The sequence below is a fragment of the Scomber japonicus genome, chromosome 8 (genome assembly GCF_027409825.1).
Source record: "Scomber japonicus isolate fScoJap1 chromosome 8, fScoJap1.pri, whole genome shotgun sequence".
Classification (NCBI taxonomy): domain Eukaryota; kingdom Metazoa; phylum Chordata; class Actinopteri; order Scombriformes; family Scombridae; genus Scomber; species Scomber japonicus.
In genome coordinates, this window is record NC_070585.1 from 17,249,087 (window position 1) to 17,274,064 (window position 24,978).

The 24,978-nt window shown below is 39.9% G+C and overlaps 3 protein-coding genes across 3 annotated transcripts; 1 reads left to right on the top strand and 2 right to left on the bottom strand.

Moving 5' to 3' along the window:
- Nucleotides 1-422: 422 nt before the first annotated feature.
- LOC128362922 (endonuclease domain-containing 1 protein-like) lies at nt 423-2,292 on the bottom strand. Its single transcript, XM_053323785.1, has 3 exons — nt 2,209-2,292; nt 1,781-2,090; nt 423-1,081 (listed from the first exon to the last, which is right to left on the bottom strand). The coding sequence occupies exons 2-3, from the start codon at nt 2,087-2,089 to the stop codon at nt 464-466; spliced, it is 927 nt and encodes a 308-aa protein (XP_053179760.1). The 5' UTR covers nt 2,090; nt 2,209-2,292; the 3' UTR covers nt 423-463.
- A 774-nt stretch (nt 2,293-3,066) lies between these two features.
- LOC128363202 (endonuclease domain-containing 1 protein-like) lies at nt 3,067-4,814 on the bottom strand. The gene is made up of 2 exons (XM_053324145.1): nt 4,426-4,814; nt 3,067-3,807 (listed from the first exon to the last, which is right to left on the bottom strand). Exons 1-2 carry the CDS (start codon nt 4,729-4,731, stop codon nt 3,184-3,186), a joined length of 930 nt encoding a protein of 309 aa, XP_053180120.1. The 5' UTR covers nt 4,732-4,814; the 3' UTR covers nt 3,067-3,183.
- Nucleotides 4,815-7,634: 2,820 nt separating this feature from the next.
- LOC128363132 (nuclear factor 7, brain-like) lies at nt 7,635-13,444 on the top strand. Its single transcript, XM_053324044.1, has 6 exons — nt 7,635-8,156; nt 8,894-8,989; nt 10,775-11,008; nt 11,185-11,207; nt 11,501-11,616; nt 12,380-13,444. The coding sequence occupies exons 1-6, from the start codon at nt 7,635-7,637 to the stop codon at nt 12,943-12,945; spliced, it is 1,557 nt and encodes a 518-aa protein (XP_053180019.1). The 3' UTR covers nt 12,946-13,444.
- The last annotated feature ends 11,534 nt before the right edge of the window (nt 13,445-24,978 follow it).

Here is a 24,978-nt window from a genome sequence, read left to right on the forward strand (position 1 = left end):
TTGTAAGATGTTCAGCCATTTTAACTGGAGGTGTTCTTATTTGTACAAAGCTTGTACTTATTTATGATGATCAATAAAATGTACATGTTTGTGTTTTATCAATAATTCACTCAGTTTAAAACTGATGGCCTTGGTCCTCCCCACCCCCAACAATATAATTGACAGCTTGGTGTTTTGTATGTTTGTGTTTTGGTCATGTTAATAAGAAATAAACATGTCAGTTCATCAGAAGGCTCTCCTCGCACTTTCATCTTGTTTTAATGGATAATTGTGAGGTTACAAGATGACATTAAACATGATTTTTGGAAGATCATCCTTTGAAATATGACAAACATTTTCAACCAAGACAGTCAAATATTTATTCAGTAATGAAGAAATAAGGGTTATACCATATTTAATGACTACTGCTCACCAATAAGAGCTCTAGTGATAATGGATGAATTGTGTACAGAACTGAAGCTTGTCACTCTTTGTTCATACAGAGTCCCCTAAACAGAGTAACACGCTTTTTCAGCCTTGTGTTTAGGATCCCCTCCAGGTCCTGCAGGGACATTCGCCTCACATCATAGCCCCGCTCCTTATCATTCGCATTGGGATTCACCGGCACAATCTCCTCTCCACTGTTGCGGTCATTTCTCCCCACTGCAGCATACGTGGGGAAGAATGGCAGCACAGAGTCAGGAAGGTTAGATTTGTAAGATGGGCAGCAGTACGCAGACCACATGTACTCAGGAACAGACACCCTCTTCTTGATCCAGCTAGCTCCAGATTCATAAGGCATGACCCCGGTGATCACATATATCGGCCCTCTGCAGAAGACCTTTCTTTCTAACACCTCCCTCTCTAGCTGATTCCAGGTGTATGCATTGGAGCCTTTCTGCTGAGGGACGATGTTTGTCAAGGTGAAGGTGGCTGTACGATCATCCATTGTCATCTGGTGCATGCTGGGATTGAGATGGCCTCTGGTGTAGCTGGAGTTCTTGTAGTCCGAAAGCACCGCCTGACTGTCCTTCACTTTACTGTAGATGTTTTGTGGGACTGGGAAAGGCTGCATATCTGGACTTTCACTGTGAGACACCAGCTTAATGACAGAGAGAAGAGGTATAAGGTATTGGACTGTTTTGCTGTCGATTTATCTTTATTGTTGAGTTGAACTGTTAGAAGTGTTTGTGTGCCTGCATTACATAAATCGGTGTGTGACTGATTCAGAGAACTTGTTGGAAAAGAGAAAATTAAACATAAATACTACTTTCTTCTTAGAATATATAACATTACTGACAACATAGTTTGAGGTTGCTTCAGCTTGAATGTAATTGCAAAAACTTGCATAAGGTTGTGCACTGACCACAACACTCATGTATCAAACAGGAACTGCAGCACTTCCTTCCTGCCACATCTATTGTCCCACCACCATCTGAAAGTAATTATATCTTCATGCAAATGCAGCATTTTTGTTTATCCATGAGAACCAATTAATATGGACACACTTAACTCCACAATAACACCATAGTAGAAGAACAGGAAAATTTGCACACCATGTAAACAAAAAGTGCTCAGCTTTACTTTGCTCTGCATTTCTCACCTGTAATCCTATCTTATACATTACCACATCATGATATATTATATATATATATATAAATGATGTCTGACACAGCCCCACTGTGCTGTTAAAGGAAATTGCTGCTGTGTCACACTAGGACACTAGTCCACCCCCCCCCCCAAATAAATTGGTATAATTACAGAATATAACAGAGTTGTTGCAACACACTGTGTTACTCACCTGTGGTTCATACATCCACGGGACATCAGGCCGTTTACCATCTGCACGATTGAGTATATACGCAGAGTATAAAGGTGCACGATGCTGCCGGTGATACAAACTGGCAAAGTGGTACTGGTTATTGTAGCGCTGGCATATTGGAACATATCCACCTGCACTGATACCCTGTGGTGGAGTTTTCTTGTAGAAGAAATTAAGACACTGGGAGAAGTCTTGGCTGATCTCTCCGATGACCAGTCCACCAAACCAGGGTAGCAGAAGAAGAAGGGCTCTCAGAGAGATTTGCAGCATCTTCATCATCTGAGACATCCTGCACCACAGATCAGCAGGTCAGCTGTGTATAACACAACTGTGATGAACAAAGAGATGAGGCAATCAACAGACTTTGCTCCAGACCTCTTCTCAGACAAACTCCTAACCAAACTTACCAAAGTCTTTTCCTTCAGATAGAGAACTACGAATGCGTAGCTGTGTTTCAAACCCCAGACTGTAAAACCTCCCTGCAGTTCTTCTTAAAAACTGTCAGAGCAGTGCAGACTCTGAAGTAAGTGGAGAAGCGCCTATCACCCACAAACCACCACTTCTGTAATTTCCTCCGAAGAAAGGGTTACAAATGAGTGACGAGAAGCGAGTGCATGCAAGAGATACATTTAAAACAAACGTTTTATTTATTGACATTACCAGAGTAAATAATATAGCCTGGAAAATCATAAAAAACCATGTAAACTAGTTAACTAAAGTCAGGTTTTGGTGGGTAAAACAATGAATTGATTTTGGTAGAAAACTTTGATGTAGCTGAATGTATTGTAGGTAATGAAAGTCTGGTATCTGGTTTGGTATTGTTAAATTAAGTTTCTTTAACACTCATTCAGGATAAGAGTTGAGTTAAACTGCAGATAATGTTTTTTCTGATCTCGGGTGGTTAAATGTCCCACCTTGCTGCAGTAAGCTACAGTAGTGAAGTTAACACCTGTCAGTAATGTTTGGTGTATTCAGAGATAAAACAGTTAGATGATTTTTAGCATTTAGCATTCTTTTACTTGACAGCTTGAAAGTGCCCAAATACAGAAAACATGATGTAATTCTCTTTAACCGTATTCTTTCATTCTAATGGACAACTTGGTGTTTTGTTTGTTTTGTCCATTTAAATCTTGTTTTATTGGAAAATTATTAGTGAACATGTTAGAAGATGACACTGAAAATAGGGGGAAAAGTTTATTTTACAAAACCATAATCATCAGAAAAGAATTATTTCAAAACCATTATGAGACAATATCATGTGTGGATACTCTCATTTAGTATTAAAGAGGGGAGATTATTAGGAATGGAGGGAAAGACTCTGGCTAAGGCTATTTGAGTCTGGTCAAACAGGGCAAATGTTAAACCTGGTTTTCAATAAGAATCTAAAGCTTTGGTCTTTGATACTGACACTGTCCATCAAACAGACTGATGGGCATGGCCAGCCTTTGTGCCAGGATCCCCTCCAGGGCCTCTAAAGACATCTGCCTCACTTCATAGCCCCGAACAGAGGACTTTGCCTTAGCATTAACTGGTACAATCTCCTCTCCACTATTGCGGTCATTTCTCCCCACTGCTGCATATGTGGGGAAAAATGGCTGCAAAGACTCAGGAAGGGTGTCATTATAAGATGGGCAGCAGTATGCAGACCACATGTACTCAGGAACTGACACCCTGTTATTGATCCAGCGAGCTTCAGACTCATAAGGCATGACCCCGGTGATCACGTACATCGGCCCTCTGCAGAAGGCCTTGAATTGTCTTAACATTTTGTTCTCTAGTGAATTCCAGGGGCCAGAGTTGGAGCCTTTCCGCTGAGGGACAATGTTCGTCAGGGTGAAGGTGGCTTCACGGTCTTCTTTTGTCTTCTGGTGCATGCTGGGATTGAGATGGCCTCTGGTGTAGTTGGAGTACTTGTAGTCCTGAAGCACTGCCTGGCTCTCAATCACATTCTGGTCGATGGCGGCGACAAAAGATTTCATCTCAGGGCTGGCACGGGAAAACGCCAACTTATAAACCAAGAGAGAAAGAGACATCACTTTCTAGGTCAGAGGAGTGTATTCATGTACTTTGTCAGTGGGTGTATCACAGATTCACACATGTAGTTTGCAATATTTTTTACCCCACCCAAAAATGTGTCAATAATATGTGTGATAGAATTTTTCTTTTCACAATTGGGGAGAAACTACTTCTGCTTCTGTGTGAAACTAAAGGCAAAAACTTTATATGCACCACACTGAGCACAATAACACTGAAGTTATATTACACTTCCTGTTACATCTTCTCTTTTTGCTTTAACGTGTAAACACAAATGCTCATTAGGACAGCATGAAAATGTAGAAATTAAAACACATAAATGGCGGTTTTTGTGAAATCTTGTGAGTAACTTAAACACACTTAACTCTATATATAGACCATGATGCACTGATGGAAAAACACCTGTAAATTCAGTGGACCACAGGTTCAGATTGTCTATTGTAGAATTTCCATAATCAAGGAAGAGCTTTGTCAAGATACTAGTTTTTCGCAATAAATTGGTATAATTACACAATATAATCTCATCATGCCCACACACATCTCTGCCAGTCTAATTCAACAGAGTTGTTGCACCACACTGTGTTACTCACCTGTGGCTCATACATCCAAGTGGAATTGGGTCGTTTACCATCTGCAGGGCTGAGTATGTACGCAGAGTATAAAGGTGCACGATGCTGCCGGTGATACAAACTGGCGAAGTGGTACTGGTTTTTGTGGCGCTGGCATATTGGAACATATCCACCTGCACTGATACCCTGTGGCGGAGTTTCATTGTAGAAGAAATTAAGACACTTGGAGAAGTCTTGGCTGATCTCTCCGATAACCAGTCCACCAAACCAGGGTAGCAGAAGAACCAGAGCTCCAGTAGAGATTTGCAGCATCTTCCTTTGAGACATCTTGCACCACAGATCAGCAGGCTGGCTGTAAATAGAAAGACGCACTGTTACTCGCAGGCAAAGCAGAGTCAAACAAAACCTACTTTTCCTCTTTGTCCATTCAGCGTCTGGAGTCATCACTGTCATTTCCTCTTATATATACTGACAGCAGGAACCCCGTGGATAACAGTTAACCCACCCACTACCCTTCTTTTGGAAGTTTGCTGTGAAACTTCCCTTGTTTCTGTTCCTGGTAGCAAAAGTTTTGATGAGGCATTTTGTTTCAAGGCTTGAACTCTTTGGTAATTGTGGCAAGGTGAGGTTCATATGGCTGCAGTCCAAAACCAAAACCAGGCATCAAGGCTGACAAAACTCTTGGTTTATTCCCAACTCGAAAAGCTATGATGTCTAATAATATTTTAAATCCAGAGAGTAAAACCAACATAGGACTTTATGATTTAATTTATAAAAGAACAAAATATATGTGGTGAATGCTTAAGGAACTGAGTGCACTTCATGGTTGCTGGCATTGTAGAAGTTGTTTGTCTTGTTTATATCCCTTCCAGGACCAGGTTTCTATTCTATGCAACAGACCCCCTGAGGCATCAGGAATCATGAGAGACTGAGAAGTCATGAATACTCTGCATGATTAGTTTCTACTTTAGCCCTAAACAAATGCTGATTTTCCTTGTAAATAGTCCTGCATCTTATGACTCACATTTATTTGCAACATGTTTACTGATATCTCTGTTTCTGTTTCTGTTTCTGTATGATCTTGTAATTACTCTCATCGAAACTCCCTTCATTGTGGGAACTAGAAATAACATTTGCCGGAAGATATACACTAAAAGCTCCCGTACATTACTTCCAGTATTTCTCAACAGTCCTTTTTCATTAAAAAAGCCTCTTTATTTCACTATTTGCTTTATCTGTTTGTGAGAACATCCTCTATTTCCTCTATTTGCTCCAATTTGTCCAAAATATCAATTTTGCTGTATTTATGAAATGTTGGATTTACAAAAGGATATGGTTTCTTCCATGATTTACAGGTTATAAAAATAAAAAAAATTGAGCCTGAATGTAAATATATTGAATGCATCATCTTAGGGTTCATGTGAATTTTGGCCAGTAGACACTTCCATCTAGTGAGCTCTCTGACAAATTACAATTGACAGGCTGCTGACTGCTCAGGTCAATCAAACTAGTCATGCAGACCAGTTTAACAGCTGGTCTATGAATAATGACGCTTCATTTACAGTCACTGGTGATGAGTCGTAACCTGTGTGCAATAGGAAATTAACATGGTTTTGTTTCCAAGCAGAGGAAAGCTGCTGAGCTCGACTTACTAATTTGCGGTTGGTCAGCTAGTTTCACTTCCCCTTCCTGGTTTTGTTGCTGACTCAGAGGCTTTAGAGTGTGTTTTAGATTGTATGTCCAACACCTTGACCACTAACTTAAAAGAAAGGCTTTTCTATTAATTTCCTGCTTTTAAAAACAGGATATGTATTTTTAAGTGTAAAAGAGGAACTTCAACTCGATAATATAACCCTGATGTGTACATTCATGTTCACCTGTATAAGTATAAACTTCTTGATGACCACACTGGGGCAACTGATGTTAACCTCATGTTTTGATGAGGTTAATTTTCATATCATAAAATGGCCTTCATGAAGGGTTTACTACTGTTAATCAATAATTCATGGATTACCAGGTTGTGTCTGTCTTTTATTTCCTACAGTCTGACACTTTATTTGTCTTTGTAACTCTTTAATTCATCAGGAAGACTCTTTTTGATCATCTGACATCTGTTCCTCTGGAAAAGGGCTGCAGAGCATCTGAACAATGTATTAACATTTAAAACTGCAGGTCTGAGTTATTGAAAGACCATCCATCAGCCTATTAACATTTATAAAATACAGATGGGTTTTTGTATCTGACAATATGTCTGATGAAAAACAATTTATGTTGAGCCTTATGTGAAGCAGAATGTATCTTAATGATCCCTGTGTACAGGTATGTTTGGGTACATTACCATTAGCTGCAGAAACAGACGAAGGTTCTGTTTGCTCCGTGTTCTCTATTTAAGTGGGACTGAAGAAAAAGTCCTTTTTTATTTCATTGTTCTTTCTATGACGATTTAAGGGCCACACTATTTAGTAAAATGTCCTTTATTTCTGACAGATTTTTTTTCTGAATGAATGATTATAAGAAACTTGAGCTGTGTTTCAGATATGGAAACCTTTTTTGTGTGGCTGATTTTGTTTGTTGACAAAGCTTTGTTTTGGCAATGTAATGTTAGAAGTTTGGTTGTTGCCTAAGTTTGACAGATGTTTCACCACTGTATTTTGGTGTCTTGTAAGTCCATGTGGGCAGGGCACATGTATGACTGACTGACTAACTATATGACACACAGACAGTAACTTCGTATGAACTCTTGACTCTGCACTGATGATTTTTGAAAAACATTTATCACTGAAGACGTGATGGTTTGTCACCCTTCATAATGACTGGACGTGATCAATTAGGCTAGGCTACTGTTTATTACTTTATCAATAAAGTAACAGCCAGAACCCAAGAGCTGTTCCTATCGTTGTTTTATGAGTGGTCTATAAAACATTGGTAAATAACCTTTAATTAATCTGTTATCACCACTGATAAACCCTTGATTAGCGGAGACCTATAGGACAGAGGTGCCTATATTCCTTAATCTCTGTTTGGCTGCTTTGCGTCTCTCCAGCGGCTGCGCAGCTGCACCGAGCCTGTAGCTGCACGTCTTCCGTCTCTTCCGTGAAAACATTTGCTGTGCTGTCAGCTTCAGCTCAGACCACTCCCTCTCTCAGTTCAAACGGAAGAGTGGTCTAGTCTTTACTTGTCACAGTGTTACAGTCAGACGTTTCTTTTCAAGACTATGTGCGCAGCCGAGAATGGCGGAAGCCTGCGCGCTTGAGGAACTACAGTCTGAGCTCACCTGCCCGGTGTGTCTGGAGTTGTTCTGTGATCCGGTTATCCTCGAGTGTGGACATCACTTCTGCCAGGTGTGCATCATCCAGTGCTGGGAAGCCAAGGCGGACGAGCAGTCGAACTGTCCAAAGTGCAGAAAGTCGTGCGCCCGTAAACTGCGACCCAACTCTCTCCTGTGCAACGTCGTGGACAGTGTGCGCAGAGCCCGGGTCATGGATGCAGCCGCGGGGACAATCGGGTGTGACCCGGTAGTTGGTACGCTGGAGGAGCCGGAGGAACGGGAGCCCGGGTCCAGCATGAGCAGCGTGGCCTCGTCCATCGGGTTCTGGCCGCGTCTTAGTGTGGATATGTGCGAGGAGCATGAGGAGAAGCTGAAGCTTTACTGTGAGGACGATCAGCTGCCCATCTGTCTGGTTTGTGGCATGTCCCGGGACCACAAAACCCACAATGTCATCCCCATTAACGAGGCTTTTGAAAACTACAAGGTGCAGCCAGGTTCATATAGACCATTTGAGACACTGTACTTGTTGATGACAAACCTATTTGTTATTGTTAGATCAATGTGATTCATTGTTTGAAAGATCATTTAAAGTTTTTCTTTATCTTCCATGTATTTAGCTAATTAATTTCTGTTCTGTAGCCTATTATAATAACTGGAGTTACAAGATACTATTTGGTCTCATTGGAGACTTCCCTCCTTGTTCCTGGAAGGAAATGTAGGCTACCTCATGACTGTCCAACTTTCCTAGAAGTCAAATCAACCTTTTTTACTTCATAATTTTTTATAGCTCTTTTCTATGGTGTTAACAATGAGGTCTTTCACAGAGCAGATGCTGAGACATTTCAGTTATTTTTTAAAAACAGACTCTCTGTTTGCCTCAGCGATTTGGGCAGATTTACAGGAATTCAGCAGGCCAGTGTGAGCCCTCCTACAGTTTTAACCCCTCTGTCAGTTTGTTTGAAGACTCCCTTTCAGAGGCCTGTCAGGGCAATTTAAACATGTTTTATTGGCACTGAGTTCCTATTTTGTTTGAATTTATGGGTCAGTACCGGGGATGGGTGCGGTATCATATGACTCCCATTAAAATTGACTGTTGTTGTTCAAGCACCAATTGTACTCAATGAACTCAAGTTCATTAAAGTGTAATCTGGTTTACAGAAACCACGTTTTATAAATGTTTCGCATGTGATTGCTAATTTCTGTTGCCCTCCCTACCAACAGGACAAGCTGTCTGTCGCTTTGGAGAGGGTCGAGCAGCAGACAGAGGAGGCCTCACTCTTCCAAAAAAACACCAATGAAAAGATCCTCCTCATTAAGGTACATGTGTGTTTATTTGTAATGTATATCTGTCTCTGTGGAGCTACCTGAACACACCATCCCCCTGTGTGAGTCTTCTTAGTATAACCAGAAATTCTGGTTGCTAGGTAACATTCACCTGCATTCCTCCACCTGTACATGTCTGAGAGACGCGATTGGAGGATGACTCATCCTAATAATAACATACGTTGTTTTAACATGATGACTCTCATTTCTTGTAGAGGCAGTCATGCAAAGAAGTGGTTAATAAACATTTGTACACGTCATGTTTGTCTTTCTCACATTTCTGTTGTTTACATGTGGACACACACACACACACATAACACACAAATGTACAGAATTTGCAAGCATACAATACAATAGCTGGCATGTCACACACCCTCACTGGCAGAGATAACCGCTGACAGAGTTTAGGTTGGGTGGCTTTTTCCAGCATTCATCTCAAATGTTGGGCTGTGTGTGTGTGTGTGTGTTTGTGTGTGTTTGTGTGTCTTTGTGTATCTTTTGTGTGTGTGTGTGTGTGTGTGTGTGTGTGTGTGTGTGTGTGTGTGTGTGTGTGTGTGTGTGTGTCAAACAGAGATATGAGTGTGGCATGTTTGCTGTGTTAGGGTGTTTCTGCTGCAACAGATAAGTACACATATCTCTGCAACAGGCTGCTACTACTACTCTATTTTCTGTCCTGTCTGTCTGTCTCTGCTTGTTTTTTTTATTTTCCGGTGTGTTTATCTGCCTGTTTGACCCAATTTAAGTGCACATTCACAGATTTTCACTTCTTGGTTTCAACGTCAGTATGACAGGATGTGGCAGAGAAAGGTTCAGAGGAAGTTTGTCACTTCTTTTCCTGTACGTTTTTCTGTGTGTGTCTGTGTCTGTGTCTGTGTCTGTGTGTGTGTGTGTGTGTGTGTCTGTGTGTGTGTCTGTGTGTTTTCTCTCTGTGTTTGATTTGACATAACTACCACCTGCAACATCCTCATTAATCAGTATGTGTCTAATCATGAGACTGCAAAAAATTCACTGAAAAACATAATTGTATTATTCCTGCATTGATTATGTCATATGTTATGAAAAAGTTATTATTAAGTTTAAATACTCAAATTAACTGCAGATAACTGGCTCCAGTGTGTTATATATTACATTATTATATTAGTACTGCTGAAGCTTTGTTGCATAACAAGAAACATTTCTGCTGTTGTACTTGGCGGAGGTGGAGCTAGTTTTAAGTACTTTATAGTTGATAGATGTTGGGTAGAGAAACTGCATTTTTTTCCTCTGATTCAGGACTGGACGTATAAAATGTAGTATTTTCTCTGATCTGTTTTATTTATTTTAATCTTCTATTACCTGTTTTTCATATTGATTTTATTTTAAATCCATTTTATTGATCTGTACGAAAGGCGCAATACAAATACAGTTTGATTTATTTGTAAAGCAGAAATACTTAAGTACAGTGCAAGTACTGTGCATTTGTACAAAAGTGCAGTTCTTCACATTCCACCACTGACTATGAACCTAAAAATGTCAAGCCTAAAACAGTTTGTTACTCATTTTTATTTTCAACCCTTGTGGGGTTTTTTCATATTTATGTGGATAAGTATAAATGTAGAAAATGCAAAGTATTTTCAGGAAACAGTCCCTCATAGTAAAAAAAAAAAAAGTTCTTTTCCCTCTTAAGTGACCTTTTTACACTGAGATTCAACATTCTTGTGGGTTCCAGAGGTGCAACATATTTGAATGTTCCCATAAACAGAGCAGCAAATCAGACAAAGTCTCCTCTCTTTCTTTCAGGAGCAAGCAGGCGATCTGGAGGAGCTGGTTACAGCAGAGTTCAGCCGTCTGAAGGACTTCCTTCTGGAGGAGGAGGAGCGCATAAAGGGGAGACTGCAGAAGCAGAAAGTGGAGAAGCTCAACCAGCTGGAGGAGGCGCTCACTGAAGCCACAGAGCAAATCAGCCAACTGGAAACTACAGCTGACCAACTCCGCCTCAAACTGAGGGAAGAAGAAAACCCGGAGCAACTCAAGGTAAGAGGAGGAGGAGGAGGACACTTAAATGTAGCCTATATGATCTATTGTACAGCATTGTTATTTTGATGTCGATACTTTGAAAGGAAAACATGTTAACAAAGAATATCTGCATGTTTCAGAAGAGACAAGAATGTTTTGTAATGGCAGGCGTGTTTGTATCTGCTCTGTTTCAGGGAATTAAAGATTTCATTGGGGGGTGAGTATCATCTTGATCATCTCCCTTCAGCGTAGAGAAACTTGACTACTGTGATTTCTGATTGAGTCATTTCATTTCCAGGTCATCTGTAAAGCCAAGTGTCATTTTTGTTTTGTAATTGATGCCTGCTTGAAACAGGATGTTGGGACATTACTGTGGTTTAGTGAATCATCTGTACGCATTGTAGTGCCACCTCTGTCACACAGAAAGTAAAGGGGCTTTTTTTACTACTTGTGATGCAAATTTCTAGTGCCATTTTTAGATTTCAATCTCTTTCTTGCTTTCCTTTCCAGGGCTGAGAGCTTGTTTGAGCGCCCCCCAGAGGTGAGTGTGGATCTGCAGTCTGGAGAGTTCCTGGGACCTCTACAGTACAGGACATGGAGGAAAATGAGCTCAATTTTTCAGCCAGGTATGAAGACAAATACACACATAACATGAACACACATCAACCACACTAGTTTTAGAGTTGCACTTTAAAAATGTTGGAAGAACTGCAAGAGGGAAAAAAGAGAAGAATTGATGTAGGACCGAAACCACTGGAACCTTCAATACCCATAATGCAACTCAGTAGCTTGTTTTTTTGACCCTCCCTATCTTTCTAACTCCACAGCCACCAGTTTCTTACACAAGTTTCCTGTTGAAAAGTTGTGGTTGCCAAGCCTAAGCCCCCATTGTTTAAACTAGAGTTATTGTCTCAGTCTTAACAAAACTCCTCATGAACAACGTTATTCATAAGTTTCACAGCCTGTGTTATTCCTGCATGACTTTGACATGTGAAATCAGAGGAGTATACCTTTGCCCTGCATTTTTTATTAAGTCTTGTATCAACCTGCTCTGTGTTTTAAACATGGCATGTCTAATTCCTAAGCAGAAGCCGAGCGTTTCTGAAAGACTATAAATAAGCCAGTGACATGCTGTCATAAATTGTCCCTGAAGACTTAACACCTGATGAGAAGACTGGACCTGTAATGAATCTCTGGCATTACTTTACAGTCGTCTATCTTGATCCAGTACATCATGTATAGTTAATTTGGATCATGTAGTTGATGCTCTTATCTAGCTCATTTTACACCAGTTGAGCAGGTAGGCATTCGATGTCGAACTGAAGGTCACTGACAAGGAGTCTTTCTTGGTTCACTCTTTGTAAACACACATTTGTTGTTGTCTCTCAGCTGCGACAGCGGTGTTGCTTGACCCAGACACGGCCTACCCCTGCCTCTGGGTTTCTTCGTGTGGTACCAGCGTCCAGGTGGGCAAAATTCAGCCCAACCTGCCCAACAACCCAGAACGCTTCACCCGCTACAACATTGTCCTTGGCTCTGAAGCCTTCTCATCAGGCCGACACTACTGGGAGGTGGAGGTGGGCTCCAAGACAGCATGGGGTCTGGGTGTGGCCTTAGCCTCTGTCAACAGGAAGGAGGAGATCAGCCTCTGCCCAGATGATGGCTTTTGGACACTGGTGCTGAGGGACAACGGAAATGGCACCAGTGAGTATGAAGCATGCACTAACTCAGAGGAGTGCTTGCTTTATCCCTCCAAACCCCCCAGGAGGGTAGGGGTATATCTAGACTATGGTCGTGGCGAAGTGTCTTTTTATGATGCCGGAGACATGAGCCACCTCTTCACCTTCTATGATGCAAAATTCAAAGAGCCTGTTTTCCCGTACTTCAACCCCTGGCCAATTATCAACGGACACAACTGGGAGCCGCTCACCATAGTAACGCCACACTGGCGATAGATGTTCTTTTTATACTGATGCTCTCCATCAGCTGGTTTAGATTAAAACTGTGGAAAGAGATTTAGCAGCTAATAACTGTGCAGCTGTGGAGCTGTACTCTCTCATGAGCCTTCACAGTGTTAACTATTTGTCTTGAAAGTGTTTTCTATATAAATTACATGATGATGATAAATGGGTAACCTTGTCTTACATTCATGTAAGAATGGGCTGAAGACAAACTACTAAATCACAAGACAAATTACACTTTAAAGGACATGCCTGATGATATATTGTATTGTTCTCATTGTCAAAAAATCCCATGAAAAGATCAAAAACAAGTTTTGTCTGTGTAGCCAAAACTTTATGAATCGAATTCCTTAATTGTTGTCCAAAACCAATAAAAACTATTTACCAATACATTACTTAAGTGGCTGACATGCTTATATGTCAGTCTCACATACACCGTCAAGCTGCTGTAAAGCCACCAGTACATCAAACATAAATTCATCCGCACCTGAAAATAGTCCCAAACAGATATTCTATTTCCTATTATTTCAGTTAAGTTGCCTAAAACCTAGAGTGTCCAACTGTTTCAGGAAACCACTCAGTCTTTATGAAACACTTGGTTATATATTTGTGACCCATTTTTACATTTTTAAAGACTTACTTTATCAGTCAAAAAACTTCGGGTTTTGCACCTGAGCGTCTAAACTTTTTTCATAGGATGTGTTGACAAATTTGAAAAAAAAAAAAACATTGAATAACAGCGTTGTCTTCTAAGTTTGTGTATAAGTTCTGAATTCATTGAAAAAGAAGTAAGGCATATTGTTTACTAAAAATGTTTTTTTTTAAAGAGTTTATTGGTAGAGGTGGATATGAAAGGCTTTGAATTTAAATTTTACTGCAATATCTTGCTGTGTGTCAACATCTAACAATATAAGAACATATATTTTCACTGTTTTTGTATTTTATACCCAATACAGTAGATTTAAAGGAACAGTGTGTAGGATTTAATGATGAAAATACAAAAGACCGTCCATAGAGCCAATGTTTGGTTTGTCCGTGTAATGCAACATGGCAGGCTGAGTGGAAAGGGAGCTGCACCCTATGTAGAGGTAAATGTCTCATTCTAAAATAACAAAACTGAAAACATTCTTATTTTCATGGTATTTCATGTTAATTAAAACATGCTTATGAATATTATATTATATTTCTGCCATCCGTTCCACTAAATGCCACTAAATTCTACACACTGCATCTTAAACACCACAGTATTTATGACTAATGACAAAAATGTTACTTGAACACAACATTTATACCTGATGACTCTTTAAGAACTTGATTTTAATATATTTTTCCATGTGAGCTTCCAAACCCAGATCAGAGTGTTTAAGATTTTATGAGTAAATTTCCAACTAATGTTGTCTTTATTCCACCAGAGGGCGCCAAAAACTAACTTTGAAAGCAAAATTACTCGTTGCCGGTCCTAATAACAAGACCCTCAGCTCTTATAAACCTTATTCAGAGAAGTCATATTCGTCATCAGTTTCTCTGCTGTAGCTGGTACACTAATAAACCGAAGATTCACTGAGACATCTGAGGGAGCTGCAGTAGCACTGTGGTCTCACACATCTGTATAGATGTGGAAACAATGTCAGAGAAGGTTTCCAAGCAAAGTTTACAATAAAATGCAAAGAAACACAACAGTATCAGAGACTACAGGCATAGAGTTGCAACGAATTCCTCTTTGACAACAAAACTTAACATTTAATTTATGGTGTCGCACCCTGTGGCTTTAAGTATCTGTTTTCAAGATAATCAATTGATTAGATGTCATTCTGGTGTATTTGAGCTTTGTGTTTCGCTGTTAAGGATACCTGCAGTGTTTCTGTTTCAGTTAAGCAAGGTTAATGAGTTCCTTCATGTCAATTGAGCAATGTGATAAGCTGTTACTTATAGTACAGACAAATAAATAATGAGAATTAGTCTGACCCAAATAAAATTATCCATTTCTGCCTAATCTGTTTGCGTCATGTGCCTATACATTAACCATAGACTGGATTTAAGGCTTAACCTGTCAGGGTTATGTGTAGTTCAACCCTTCTCTCTCCTAACTATCCTGATCTGTAATTAGATATTATTGTAGCCTGTTACACATGCAGTAACACAAGCCTTCACTTCTACATTACTGCTCAGCCACCACTCCTCCTGTTAGTTATCCTCCGCCTTTGTTCCGTTTCAGTGAGGGTCAAGGTGATAAGAGATGAAAGTGGTGTTCCAGAAGTAAGAAAACTTTTTATCTCTTTACTTGACTTGACTTCTTGTCTAAAAGTTCTGCTTCATTCCATCCCTCATCTTTCTCTTCATCCTGTTCATGCGTCTGTTATCTTTCTTTCTTCTCGGATGACTGATCTCTTCCCAAAAATACAACCCCTATTTTTAACCCTCAGCGCGTGTAACTCAGCTTTTCTGTAATGGATCTCCCTTCTGCCTCCGCTCAAGAATTTGCCCCACCCCCTCCCATCCATCAATAATCAATGAGGAGAGGGATGGCGAGAGGGGCTGAAGGAAGACAAAGAGGGAGAGCAACTGAAAGACGGGAGTTGAAGTGATTAATGGAAACTTCATTAGAAACTGGAGAGAAGTCAGCCTATACATAGTCTGGAGAATATATGTTATCGGGGGGGGGGACAGAAATCTTTAATGCAGGCTAAAAGGAGGTGCAGAGAGAGAGCGAAGGGAGAAAGGAGAGGGATAGAGGGAGATTTCAAGGGAGGCATTTGAGGGCAAAATAGTTGTGAAAAAATTTTATGAGACCTTTATTCATAAAAAGTGATGCTTTTAGCAGAGTTACACAAGGGCTACAAAGCTACACAGCTTCTTTAGAGAGCTGAACAGCACAGTAATATGTTAACATGTTTACACGCTTCTGTTACTTTACGTCTAAAAATACAGGTCAGCTGTGATTTGTTATGTTCACCTGTGTGTGCACATGTGTGTGTACTCAGCCATGATTGTTGTGTAAGATTATGCACACAGGACAACATTGCAGTGATGTTTTACAGCAAAACAAAGTCTTTAATCATTTCATGGCTGCTGAGTTTATTGTATCCCTCCCTCTCTATCTCTCTCTCTCTCTCTCTCTCTGTGTGTGTGTCGCTAAATGAATAGCTGACCTGTGCACCTCGAAAAGAATCCGATTTGTGTTACAGCAAAGGCTCCTGATATGACACGGGGAGGACAAGAGATTGAGGACGGGTAGATTGAGAGAGACAGGGAAAAAGAGAAGCGATGGGGATTACTGTCAGAGAGAAATGATGGTGGCAAAAAAGAGACAAAGACAGGATGAGGAATCTGAGAAAATGTGATAAGATAAGAAGGGAAAAGATGAGTGAAAGAGGCTAGGAAAGATATTCAGTTGGAAGTGGAGGAGCAAGAACACATTTCATGAAAGGATGTAAACTCTGATAGTTGAGACAACGTGCCCTGGCAACAGAGGGAGTGTTAACCTGTGATTAAAGGGAAAAGGTGGAAAAAGAGGAGGAAGAAAAGGAGAGAGAGAGGTCAGGGAGGTACAGGTAGATAACGTGAGAGAGGTAAAGTGCAGGGGGTATAGAGTGTCACCTAAAGGACCAGGAGATAACGAGCAGAGGCAGAGGTGCAGGAACTCAATCCCAGAGCTTAGACAACAGTTGATGATAAAAACCTCCTCACCTGTACACACGAAAAGAGACAGAAGCCGAGTGCAACACTGAGGAAAACAACTGGAGAAATTATTTTGATTCCTACAGGACAGAGAGGAAGAAAGAAGAAGCAGAAGAACATTTGAGTTGCAGTTTTCCTGAAATCCATTTATTTATTATCTCTCTTTTTTTTCTTTAAAAAAAAAAACCTGGATCAAAAGAAGACTGCCACTGTCTCAACATAGCTGATATTTTTGAGCAATTTTTAAGGGAAACGGACAAATCTAATAACCACTTTAGATGAGTCTGTGGTGGATTTTTTTGCACATAAGATAAAAGAGAAAAACACAAGAGAGGAGAGCAGGGAAGAGGAAAGGGAGAGGGTGAGGGAGGGGGAGAGCAAGTGAGTGAGCGAGAGAGAGAGAGAGAGAGTGTGCGAGCCCGTGACACCAAGATGTTCATGATCATTCGGGAGTCGACCGCCGTAGTAGGCGGTGCTGCAGCGATGAGCACACCACAGGAGAAGTCTGCAAAACAGGTGCGTGTCAATATGGGTTTATGTATATTTATAGCAAAGTATTTATGCGTGAAATTATCTCTGTCAAGCTGTCTGGCCTCATAAAGTCTTATGCCTTATGCTTTATGTGCACATATGTAACTGTCTTATTATAGGTAGACTGGACTGACAGAAAAAAAGTTGCATTAATTTTGTTTAACAGGAAATTAATAATGGATTTCAATCATTAAAAAAATGTAATAACTGAAAGATATCTTGCTGTACAGTTAAAATATGTGTTTCCAGGTAAATTGAATTACTATAAATATATAAATGCTCCTTTTTATGTTGGGAGAATGTTGCTATGTGTCCAAATTGCCATTTGATTATCTAAAAACATTAATAGAACAAAGATTAAAACAATCAGATTTTCTTATTTCATGAAAATTGGACATTTTAGTGATACATGATTTTAATGATATGATGCTATGAATTTGGCATTTTCATAATTAACGTTTATTTATATGTCATGGCTCATGATCAGCTGTAAAAAAAAACGTGCCTCACAAGACAGTACGATTTTAAATGATCTTAAATGTTCATTACAGAAACTGAGTTGTCAAAAAGTGTTTTTTATTTAAACACCTTTGAACAGCTCGTCTTTTGCATCTGTGTTCACTGTGTGTCAGAAAGAAGGTATTTGACACAGTTTTTGTGACTTCACCTGTCTGACCTCAGTTCCTCAAATCCATTGCACCCCATCTATAGGTGCAGGCCGCCATCAAGAAGAAGGTGGAAAAGCAGAAGAGGAGAAGCAGCGTCAACGGAGGGGGTGGCGGAGACATCCAAGTCGCCACACAGCAGCCACCTCGCCATCAAAGACCAGGGCAGATGCCCCAGACGATCACGGCTGCTGAGGACAGAGAGGAGGAGGAGGAGGAGCTGGAGGAGATGATGGAGGGAGCGCAGAGGAAAGAGAACGAGAGAGAGAATGAGGTGGAACCCATAGACCTGCTGCCCATAGTGGACTCTGTGTTTGGACAGGTAGGAGCCATCTGCTGCAGCATGTGTGTGTTCATACTATTGGGTCACGAGAGTGTATGTGTATGACTGAGTTCATCTGTGTGTGCATGCTTGTGTGTATGCGAGTATCTGCCACTTTGTGTGTGTACTTGTGTGTGTGTGTGTGTGTGTGTGTGTGTGTGTGTTGTATGCCCACCCATGTGCCACTGCATCAAGTTCTCTGGCTGATTGAATGTCTCTCCAGCGGCTTGATTGAAACCCTAAGCCTCCAATTCAAATTTAAAGCCCGGCTGTGTTACAGTTTTTGTAAATAAGCCATGTCTCTCACATCTCTGACCTCTTTAAGGCCATAAAGCTGCCTTCAGTGTAGCAACACAAACGTTAACCCTTTTGCCTTCTTATTTAACCCCAACTCCTTTCTGGAAATAGTGGGAGCATCGAAGTGGAAAGCTAGAGCTAAGGATGGAGATAGCGTGTGTTTGAGAGAATTTAAGCTCCTTTACTTTGGGAAACATTACGAAAGTTTAATCCGTAACAGATACGGCCATAGTCAGCCAGAGAGGTGATGAATACCCTATCTCTGCTGCCATTGTATCCGCTCGGTATCTCATCACATCCCATCACTCACATGGTAAAGCAGTGACACATGACACGGCACGATAGGCACAGTCATGCATCTGTCACCCCGGGGTCAGACATATAGAATCATGGTGTGAGAAAGTGTTTCTGTGTGTATGTGTATAAAAATAAAATCAAGAGAGATTAAGTTAGAGCTTCACTCTCTCTCTCTCTCTCTTCCTGTTACTGACCTCAGTGTGGCTCGTGAGTCATTCTGGGTTTCTTCTGATATGAGGAAAGAGTCACATCCACCTGCTCACGTCGGGGGGGAATGATGATTAGTTGGATTGAGGTTAGAAACAGGAAATCAATATAAAAAGGAAAAAAAAGTGATGTCAGTGGTGATGTAAGTGATCCAAAATAAGAGACGACGACTGAGTGAGTGGGAGCAAGGACGCAGAATCTGCAGGGAAGATGAGAGACGCATATCTGACTACATTATTAGAGGATTGATCTTTTCCTCACTGCACTGTTGGCCCACTCTGACAACTAGTGCATTACAGCATGAAACTAACATGAGCATGTAGTATTCCCAGAGACCCTCATCCTCCATATACTGTACTGAAATCAAACAGACAGAGCTGGTAAAAGGCTTGCACAATCTCAGTTTTCTGGAAATAACTATAAAACTTGTCACTTAGGGAAATATTTGAGACAAAGTTCTTTTATCAATGGTTGAAAGTAATGAGTATATTTGCTCAATAGGCTAGTGAAGACAGATTCATATATGATAGTAGTGTAATAATATAATGTGTAGTAGTAATATAATGCACAGTGAGTACTTTTAGTTTGAGTATTTTAATTGTTTTAAAACCGTGTTGGACAGTCCACATCGGCCGTACAGCACTGTAATTACTATACTTATAGAGTCTACAAGGCCAAAAGTAAAGAGTTAAATATACAACAGTTATCTTAACAGTAGTTTAATAGCATATACAAGATGCTTGTCAATATTTGCCTTGAGACAGATCTGATAAAGTAGCAGACATGCCATGTGAAACTCCTCCAGCAGGGGTTGCTGCTAGCAACATAGTGTTAAATACATTTTGTTGCCACTAGCAACTAAATATTCAACCAATGAAACCTACTCGGCAGGACAAGTAAATTTGTTGCTAGGACCTCTTTTCTTTGAGTCAAATATTATCTTTAATGCAGACCTAAAGGTAGCTTGACTGCTGGCTAACATTAGCTAATTTAGCTAAATTATACTAACGCAGGTCGGTAAAGTTAACAAATAACATTAAAGTTGATGAAATTTTGCAACAATAATCTGAATTAGTGCGCATCCCAGAGCTGGGGAGAGCAGCAGGTGAGAGAACTGTCAATCACAGCTCTCGATCAGCTTAAGTCTTTAAATCTTATTAATTTCCAATATGACCACCAACACATTGATTCGAGGGCCCACATTTAGCAATTGAGACCAATAACTCATTGAAAAAAAAAGACTGACTTTTATTATTTCTGGATAGAAACTGATACTTTTTAAATGGGGGTCTACTGGAGCCAGGATTCAGCAAGTCCTTTCCATTTTTTCTCTCCAGTCTCCTTTCTTTCCTCTCTTGGACAAATTTATGTCTGCTTGTGTCTTTGCATTGACTTTGTATGTAATCAAATCATGTCTAAAATTTGTTTTGTACTGAGTATTTTTAACTGTGGTAAGTAAGGTAGGTAGATAAAGGATCGAATTCTTGTTTTCTCCACCATACTGAATTACATTTATAAATTGATTTTGTTTTTATCCCTCAAAGAAGCTCTCAATTTAAACCTAGTACCACAAATTCATTAATTCGTCATTGCTGATATTATTCTCCATAGGCCCTATATGCTGAATTATACTGTATGCTTGCCTGAAAGCTAATTTCACACCTTTTTATGTTCAGATGACCCGTTGTGCACTGACTAAAAGACTCTTCTTGTTAAATTAGTTATTTATGAAAATGGATTAACTGCAAATGTACCCGCTGAACACTGTGTCTAAAGTATTTTACTTATAATTAGTATCAAATCGCACAGTTATTTCAAGGGAACTTCTAAGAAATGATTATGACTTTATGGAATGGTATAAAAGCAAGACACAAGATAACAGTCTGAAGCTCTTTCCTTCCTTTCTTCCGTCCTTCCTTCCTTCCTTCCCTCCCGCTTACCTTCCTTTCTCTGGCTTCTCTGTCTCGCCTTACTCTGATAAAAAGCTCTGGTCATTGGACACCAGCTGATGAATATCTGACACCAGATCAGTACATGATATGTCTACTGGTTTATCTGCTCACACACACACACACACACACACACACACACACACACACACACACACCCAAGTTCGTCATGCAGGTCCAACAGTACACTGAGTCCAAAACAAAGAACAGAATCACATTACCAGACTGCTGCTTATCTCTCTCTCTCACACATGCACACACACACACGCACACACACACACACACACACACACACACACACACACACACACACACACACACACATACATGCGCACAATGCATGGTTGGTGTGTGATTAATTTAACCAATAAATGTGAGTGTGACAGCCATTCAATGTGGATATCTTCAGGTTTACACAAGCAACCTAGCAACATAAATAAGTCTGGTTGTCTGTATGTGTGTGTGTGTGTGTGTGTGTGTGTGTGTGTGTGTGTGTGTGTGTGTGCATGCCCCCTCACATCTCCCCCACCCCACACACCCACACCAGCAACAGCATCTCATTTGCATGATTAATTGAAACCACGAATAAGATCAAATCAACCTGCTAATTAATCAGGCCTAATGTTATTGGTTGTGTCTTAGGTTATTAATGCACTCGCTGGTGTCAGTTTTGTGTGACACACAATCACCAAGGTGACTCATGAAGAACCCTCAATGAAAAGATGGAGCTCATTTGGTTGATAAAGTTGTACTGTGGTGTGTAGAGCTCATGAGCCTTCAGTGATGTAACTAATTGGACTCTTGCTAATAGAAATGTTGTAAATAGGTGGGGGATGAACAGTGATGGATAGAATTAATTGCACTGACTGACGGAGTTGTTTTGTTTGTTGTTGGACTAAAATGGCTGCATAATTTAAAAGAGTTAGATTTAGGATTCACTGTCAAATTGGGTGATGAAGTATATAGGCCTACTAATAAATACTAATAATTAACATATAATGGAATATAGATGTAAATAAGTTAAACATGTGTTACTTGTGTAAAATAACATGTAAACATTAGAAATTATTAGGTTTTCAAATGTTAACTGACTCACCATGATTTATACTTCAGTTGTTAAAATTCAGATTTAAAACTGCCATTACATATAGAGGTATTTCTGTTTCATGCATGATAAATAATTGATAAAAAACTGACAATATTAGCTCCAGCTCATGTTATCAGTGGTAGCCTGGCAAAAAATTGAAATGTACTCTTCCTCTTTATGACATGTTTTTAAAAGTCGGCTTATAATACCTACAGGCAGAGGCAGCACTAGTACAGTATCTGACCACATGGTGGGTTGTTTTCACAACAACTTTTTCAGGGTAAACAGGCTATTTTTATTAAAGAACCTTTTCCGGGTAAACTTTTAATTTACAGCAGCCGCTCTTAAGCTGCACATCTTTCAGTGACGAATCCATCTGCCTAAAACTTCTGCTTTAAGTAGTGGTTGGGTCATTTCTGTCTCAGACCCTTACTGCAGCAGCTGTCAGTTAACTCCGCTGTTAAAATGGTCCTAAAGCAACCTCTAGTGGTGACTGCTGCTTTTAACAACAGTCAACTGACCTCAAATGTCACTATAATGGTCCACTAATGCATATTCCATTCAACCATATGGTTTTTTGCCATTAAAACCTCAGAGAGATTATGAGAAACGTCACATTTGTAAGTTTAGGCTTTACAAGAATTATATACATCTGCTGTACTTAATTCTCTTAAAATAGTTATCAAACATGTTTCAATCTAAACTTTTATGTATTTACAACATAAATTAACGAGTTAACTTAGGGTTTGGGAGCAGGACGACAACATAGTCACCTGTCGAGCCTACTATGATTAACTCATATGCTCTTGTTTGTCTCAGTTTCCGCCTCCTTGCATCCATTCACCTCATCCTCAACACTCAATACCTCCACATGTCATTAATCCTTTAATCACCTATTGCAGTAGTGTGGCTCTTGTTAGGGAATCCAAATAATTGGGAGATCAGTAAAGGCATTAAGATATATTTTATTTTTTAAATATTCCTTTTGTGCATGTAACAAAAACAATCAATCTGTTTATTGTATGATTGATAATAACAATGAGTAATTATTAACAAAAACACTACATTTCTAGGGTCTTTAATAATTTTTTATATATAATTGTACAGGTTTCCATATAGAAACACATTTATTTCACCAACTGTAAGCTTCATTAGTGAACTTTTTAATACAGACAGCTAGTAAAGTAATATTTCCCTGTGAGCATTTCACTAATGAGCACTTTTCATTTTCTAACACAGTAAAATACCCAGCTGTTATAATTTTTACTCATCTTACTGTTTCTGTACTGTATCCATAGTGCGAATACTACAGTAATTAACAGGGTGAGTGTCAGTTTTGGTGAAAGAACATTAGCAGCTGAAATTGGATCTATGCTGTGTAAAATTTACCTCCTGACATGCTGCACACACACACGCACACACACACACACACACACACACACACACACACACACACACACACACACACACACACACACCGGTTTACGTAAGTCAGTTTTGGGGTATAGACTTACATTCATTTCCTGGAGACTTACAACTATAACCACTTCTTGCCAAATTAACCCTAACCTTGGCCACTGGCCCAAGCTTTTGTCCAGATTGGCACAAGCCATCCTCAATCAACTGGTCTTTAGTCTGGTGTGTGTCCCTGAATATGACTTATACCACCCCCGCACACACAGACACACACAAGCTTTGCTCTTCATGTTGATGTACTGTAGTAAGCAGGGCGCCAAATCTGCTTTTGGAGAGATTTGACAGATGTTTTGTACAGGCTCAGCTGACCACTTTGCACTGCACTTGTAATCTCAACTTGTGAATTTAACGTTGTCATTATATTGTTGGACAACGTGGCCAAACTAAGTCTTGGATGTGAGAGGTCAACTTCAGCAAGAACATGAGACACCTCGGATGTCAAGCTGTTACATCCTGCTGAGTGTGACGTGAGGCAACCCAACCGACAGTAGATAGACTGGCTCCCATGGTGTCTTGCATAAGCTGCATTTTGTTGAGAGCTTCAGCTCATCCATCATACTCCATTAACTGAGGGTTTAAACTGTGAAACAATTCTATTTCTTCATGGAAAACACTTGAGCATGCATCTTTCATGTTTCTTGTAATTGAATGTAACACTTAGATGAGGATGTTTCTTGTTACTAGAAAAACTACTAGAAAATCAATCCTCTGTTCTTTATAAACACGACTATAAAAAACCTTGTATATGGCTGGACCGTGTACGGTCAATGTGTGTATTTGTGTCAAACTTGTTACAGAGAAGGTCAGAGGTAGTGTCTATAGTGTGAATTACTGGATATTAAATATTCATGTTTAATTTTCTGTAGTGGGCCCATTAATATTTGCTGGAAAAGTGTACTGAAGTAGCATATCATATGACATGGTTAAGCTACGTTTGCGTAAAAAAAGGTATTAATGCGGTTGCAAGTACAATACTTTCCACTCATATCTTGGGATATTTAATTTGAAAAAGAACTTGCTTTAATTATAACTAGCAGCAAAACGAGAAAAATGAGAGTAAAATGAGAAACACTGTGGCTACACCTTATTTTTTACAGCCTGGGCTACACACAGCATAGAACTGCCACGTTAATGATGATAGCCATGCTAAAATTGATCTGTTGCATCTCTTTGTATCTGTGGGTTGGTGCTCCTGTCAGTGTCAGCTCCACTGTAAACCACCCCTGAGGATGTTTGTTCACAACAAGCAGGTAGCTGTAAATGTGAAAGCATCTTAAAACTGCATTTTCTCTAATGGCCACCAGGGGCGGCTCCACTGCCTCCATAAAGAGGTCTGATTTTATAGAAGCTTATTGGAAAATGATCCTACTTCTCACTTGATTTATTACCTCAGTAAATAGTGTCCTATTGAGATTATGAGCTCAATCACTAGTTTTCTTTAGTCTTCTTCAACTCATCATGATGTTCAGGTTAGTTAGGTAACATAACCTTGGCGTAACCCTGGAATATAGTTTTCAG

Coding starts and splice junctions, on each gene's coding strand:
- LOC128363202 (XM_053324145.1), bottom strand. CDS start 4,731: ATGTCTCAAAGGAAGATGCTGCAAATCTCTACTGGAGCTCTGGTTCTT. Junction 3,808..4,425: donor CTTGGATGTATGAGCCACAG/GTGAGTAACACA, acceptor TTGGTTTATAAG/TTGGCGTTTTCCCGTGCCAG.
- LOC128363132 (XM_053324044.1), top strand. CDS start 7,635: ATGGCGGAAGCCTGCGCGCTTGAGGAACTACAGTCTGAGCTCACCTGC. Junction 11,009..11,184: donor AAAACCCGGAGCAACTCAAG/GTAAGAGGAGGA, acceptor GCTCTGTTTCAG/GGAATTAAAGATTTCATTGG. Junction 11,617..12,379: donor GAGCTCAATTTTTCAGCCAG/GTATGAAGACAA, acceptor GTTGTCTCTCAG/CTGCGACAGCGGTGTTGCTT.
- LOC128362922 (XM_053323785.1), bottom strand. CDS start 2,089: ATGTCTCAGATGATGAAGATGCTGCAAATCTCTCTGAGAGCCCTTCTT. Junction 1,082..1,780: donor CGTGGATGTATGAACCACAG/GTGAGTAACACA, acceptor TCTGTCATTAAG/CTGGTGTCTCACAGTGAAAG.